This window comes from Atta colombica, unplaced genomic scaffold (assembly GCF_001594045.1).
Source record: "Atta colombica isolate Treedump-2 unplaced genomic scaffold, Acol1.0 scaffold187, whole genome shotgun sequence".
Classification (NCBI taxonomy): Eukaryota; Metazoa; Arthropoda; class Insecta; order Hymenoptera; family Formicidae; genus Atta; species Atta colombica.
The window spans coordinates 12,539-17,307 of record NW_017259279.1 but is presented as its reverse complement, the minus strand read 5'-3'; the positions used below and the strand labels follow the sequence as shown (position 1 = coordinate 17,307).

At 26.1% G+C, this 4,769-nt stretch overlaps 2 protein-coding genes across 4 annotated transcripts in view; one reads left to right on the top strand and one right to left on the bottom strand.

Annotated features, from left to right (window-relative positions):
* Positions 1–2,765, top strand: part of LOC108686615 (NAD-dependent protein deacetylase sirtuin-2) — a 4,656-nt gene extending 1,891 nt beyond the window's left edge. For both annotated transcript variants that reach the window (XM_018192014.1, XM_018192013.1), the window contains 4 exons: positions 308–664; positions 2,004–2,199; positions 2,277–2,469; positions 2,606–2,765. In XM_018192014.1, the coding sequence (XP_018047503.1) occupies positions 308–664; positions 2,004–2,199; positions 2,277–2,469; positions 2,606–2,674 (815 nt within the window). In that variant the 3' untranslated portion in view covers positions 2,675–2,765. The remainder of the gene's footprint in view (positions 1–307; positions 665–2,003; positions 2,200–2,276; positions 2,470–2,605) is intronic.
* Positions 2,766–3,315: 550 nt separating this feature from the next.
* LOC108686507 (probable 2-oxoglutarate dehydrogenase E1 component DHKTD1 homolog, mitochondrial) overlaps positions 3,316–4,769 on the bottom strand; it is an 11,024-nt gene continuing 9,570 nt past the window's right edge. For both annotated transcript variants that reach the window (XM_018191848.1, XM_018191849.1), the window contains exons 12-14: positions 4,355–4,543; positions 3,778–3,863; positions 3,316–3,453 (exon numbers count right to left, since the gene is read on the bottom strand). In XM_018191848.1, the coding sequence (XP_018047337.1) occupies positions 3,346–3,453; positions 3,778–3,863; positions 4,355–4,543 (383 nt within the window). In that variant the 3' untranslated portion in view covers positions 3,316–3,345. The remainder of the gene's footprint in view (positions 3,454–3,777; positions 3,864–4,354; positions 4,544–4,769) is intronic.

Genomic DNA, 4,769 nt, shown 5'->3' with positions numbered 1-4,769 from the left:
GAAGTACCTTCAAAATGATGCGATATATATCATCTTCATAACCATAAAATATATTATTATTATTATATATTACTACTATGTTTACTAGGAAAACTCTTTTTTATAATAGATTATTTTATAATTTTATATTTTAATTAATTTTTTATTTAATGTTAAATATATATGTATTTCTCACTGATATATATATTGTTTGATATGAGGATTATAATTATTATGATAAATTTTTTTGATCAAAAAGCATAAAACATATAATATATATGTATGGATTATTAATGGCAAATATATACACAAATATCTTTTTTTACAGCTGCTGGAATACCAGATTTTCGGTCTCCATCTAGTGGACTTTATCATAAATTAGATAAGTATAATTTACCCCATCCGCAAGCTATTTTCGAATTAGATTTTTTTATGAAGAATCCAGAACCATTTTTCACTCTCGCAAAGGAATTGTTGCCAGAAGGCTTCAAACCTACTATAAGCCATTATTTTATTCGTCTATTGTCAGAGAAAGGTTTGTTGTTGCGACATTATACACAGAATATTGATACGCTAGAACGTGTAGCTGGATTATCATCTGACAAACTAGTGGAAGCTCATGGAACATTTCATACTGGTCATTGTCTTAAGTGCCGAGCGCCTTATACACTTCTGTGGATGAAAGGTATATTTCCATAATATTTATAGCATAATATTTTTGCATTAATTAGATTTATTTAAAATAAATGGATGAAAATAGTGTAATATAATATAAAAGTCTGTCCATCATGCGTTATGTTGTGTATTATTTAGATATGCAAAAATTTTTAATTAAAATTTTTTAAATTTGGGGTAAAGTATTAACTGAATACTATTAAATATATATTGGCTAATTATAGAAAAGAAAATTCAGTTTCAATGTACATATGTTATCAATCATGATTCTGAGTAACTTTCAAAGTTTCCCTAATTTATTAACAAATAAAATAAAAACAAATGTATATTAAGTATTAAATATAATATTGAATATTAAATATAACAATTTGAGGTTTATCAAACATGAATATACATACATATATTTTTTACAAAGTAAATACAAAAGCAAAAAAGGAGTAGAGTCTCTCTCTGAAAATATCATGTTAAATATATTTTTATGTAATCTAATTTGATTTGAATTTTAATTTGAAAAGTTCCTCCCCCTTTATTTCAAACTTGATGTTAAGTAGAAGTTTGCATTTATATAGTAGAAACGAGACATCGTTTTTCATATTTTTTTTATATATAATAACTTTTTAATGAGAATAACAAGCGATGGCTAAAATTTGTTGGAGGTCACTCATGAAGTCTACTATGTCAAGATTATTAGTGGGCCTTAATGTAAATAATTACCAAAAGAAATTTTTGGTTCTACCCATTAATTTTCTTTATTTTTGGATCTCATATAACATTTATTTAAATCTTTCTGTAACATCCAAAAATTATATTATCAAAATATTAACAATATACTATTAACAATATATTATTAACAATATATATACTATTTGTCAACAAAGTTCAGATTGTTATTGTGACAGATTGGTATACTAGTGTTCTATCTGCATAATATGAATAGATTATATTGTTCAAATAAATCAATAAAGGAAAAATAAATTCCACTTATCTTTGCAATCAATCTATCATATTCTGTTAAAATATTTTGTTAATATTTTTATTTGTACTTTGATGACAAAATTTATAACGCATGCTGTTCAAATCTATTTCCAAATTGAAATTGCCTCTTTAGAGTAATATATAACATTATTATTATAGTTAAACATAAGATTGAATTTTTTAATTAGAAATAAAGTATGTGTGTGTGTGTGTGTGTGTGTGTGTGTGTGCGCGCGCGCGCGCCCGCGCAATATGTATATATACACATATATATAACATTCCAATTCCTAATTAACATTGGTCTTTGGATAGTTTTATAACAAGTAAGATATTAGCGATTAATTGATACTTACACACCTGATTTCAAATGATAGAAAAAATAATAGAAGGCATAATACCAAAATGTGAAGAATGTAATGAAGGTGTTGTAAAACCAGACATAATCTTTTTTGGTGAAACGTTACCCGAACGCTTCCAAATACTTGCTGATCGAGATTTCATACAAGCTGATCTTTTAATTATCATGGGATCAAGTTTAGTAGTGCAACCTTTCGCATCGCTAATAGATAGGTATATATTAAAAATAATTCTACGAAAATGATTAGAAAAGAAACATATGCAATTCCGAAAATAATTTTATTTTTAAGAGTACGAAACACTTGTCCTCGTTTACTCATCAATAATGAGAAAGTAGGTACGCAAGACCGTCTATCACGTTTCTTAGGATTACGGCAGGGTTTGGTATTTGATATCAAGAGCGCACATGGAGGACGCGATGTAGCTTGGTTGGGTGATTGTGACACAGGTTGTCAACTACTAGCGGATAAACTTGGCTGGGGGGTAAAACATTTTTATTCCTATTGTTTATATTATTTTATGCATGTTTCAGAATGTGAATTAATAATGTATGTTTAATAAGTATTAAAATCGAACTTAAATTTTTGTAGTAAAAATTAAATGTAAGTCATAATTTTAGGATGAATTGCGAGCTCTCATGCAAAGAGAACACGAAAGATTGAAAGTAGAAGATAAAAGTGATAATTAACTGATGTTGCTTGAATAATGCTATTTAGTGGTTTTTCTTTAGAATGAATAGATTATCTTTTTATTAACACTGTCATTTGAAAAACATTAAAAGAAGAAAATTTTATTTAAAATAGATATTAATTATAGATTATTATTATTGGAACGCTAAAGTAAAATATATAATTAATTTATAAATTTATAAACATCTATTTATGAACGTCAATTTATGTTATTGCTTCTTATAAGTTAAAAAAAACAACGAATGTGCAAGATTAAATATTATCATTAATTCCACTCTTTTTAATAAGTTATTATTTGATTCTTGTAAGAAATTCAAGTATTATAAAAATAAAGATTAAATGAAATTCAAATATTGAAATTATATCAATATTTGAAATTATTTCAAATAAGAAGGACACTTTTTGACGCTGTATATATTTAATTCTAGCTTCTGAAATGTATATTGCTAAATAAAAGTAAAAGTGATGTCCATAATTTTTTGTACTTTTGTAACATTTCCTTCTATCAAAATTAATGAACATCTAAGGTAAATATTTTTATGTATACATATATTTTGTGTGTATGTATATATATATTTTAGAGTAAATATATTTGAATGTTTACTTAGTTACAGTACTTACAATAAAATATGTTGTGATTTTATTAAAATAAAGTAACATATTTTGATATTTATTTTAATGTAAATGGTTTAATAATAACTTCATTAGCTTCTCGTTGATGCATTTGTCCATCTCCAACAGCTGGTGATGCCATCGATTCTCGACCACAATATCTCAACTGAAAATGATAGTTATTATATTAAAGTAAATGACAATATACACTTATTAATTTCATTTTTTACATAAAAAATTAAATTAAAATAAATGAATGTCAATGTTAGTATTGTCATTAGCTCTGCTTGTTATACTCATTCGTTTTAGATGATTCTTTAGTAAAATTTGTCAACTAACGAGCGTGATATCAATAAAGATATTTTTCTGTAAAACAATTTGGTGCCTCACGCTTTCTCAAATCTTGGCTCCAGCAAGCGAATTCCGACGAGAAAAGTACCATCACACAAATCTACATAATAGTTAATTTTTATAATTTAATATTACTTACCTGTCGTCCACATAAATTTTCAAAACGTGGTTTAATAAAACTCCATGCGCCCATATTTCGTGGTTCTTCTTGGCTCCAAATAAAAGCTGAAAATAGAAATATTTATTTAGAAATGGTTCATGTTTTTTATATCAATGATATCATCTCTTCTTTTTGTATTAGGAGTGATTTAGATTTTGCAAGAGATGACACTAATGTCAGTATTATCGAAGACACTCCAATCGCAACTATTGTTTCTTAATGCTTTACTATTATTTCATAATATTTAATCATTTACTAACAATAAACACAGTAAACATTGTATTACCATTTTAAAAATGGAGCTTCCTAAATAATCATAAAGAGCATTTTCGACATGGTGCGTTGCTTTTGTTTTTTAATCAGAAAAAAACTGCAGCTGAAGAAAGATGGGAAAGTTATACAAAGCGAAGGAAAATTTTTGATTACGGTATTCGTTCATTATCTTGTTTAAATAAATCAGTTTTCGAGAAAAAAAAACCTTCAAAATTAAATCACACTCCTAATATAATATTTTATATTTGATTCTATCAGTAAAATATCACATATTTCTACTTACTCTTCGCATGTTTATATTTTGCAATTTCTTCTAATAATTCATGAACAGGAAAAGGACATAAACTTTCTAGTCTAATAATAGCTACATTCTTGTCTCCAGAAGTTTTTCGATAGTTATTAAGTGCATAATAGTGTTTTCCACTGACTAAAATGACCTTAGTAACATTACATTTTTCTACTTTATCATCTCCTGTATAAAAAAAGACATATTTTTTTATATTATTATAAAAAAAATATATTTTTTTATATGTATACTTTATATATATTATACATATATAGAGTGAATCAGAAGAGTCGAATCAGTTTTTTGTCTTAGAAAAAAATTATCGACTTCATCTAATTATCGAATGTGCGTGTGTGCGTGCGTGCAATTCGCACGGTGTTATCCACACATTCAAATTGTCGCCATGTTGTGT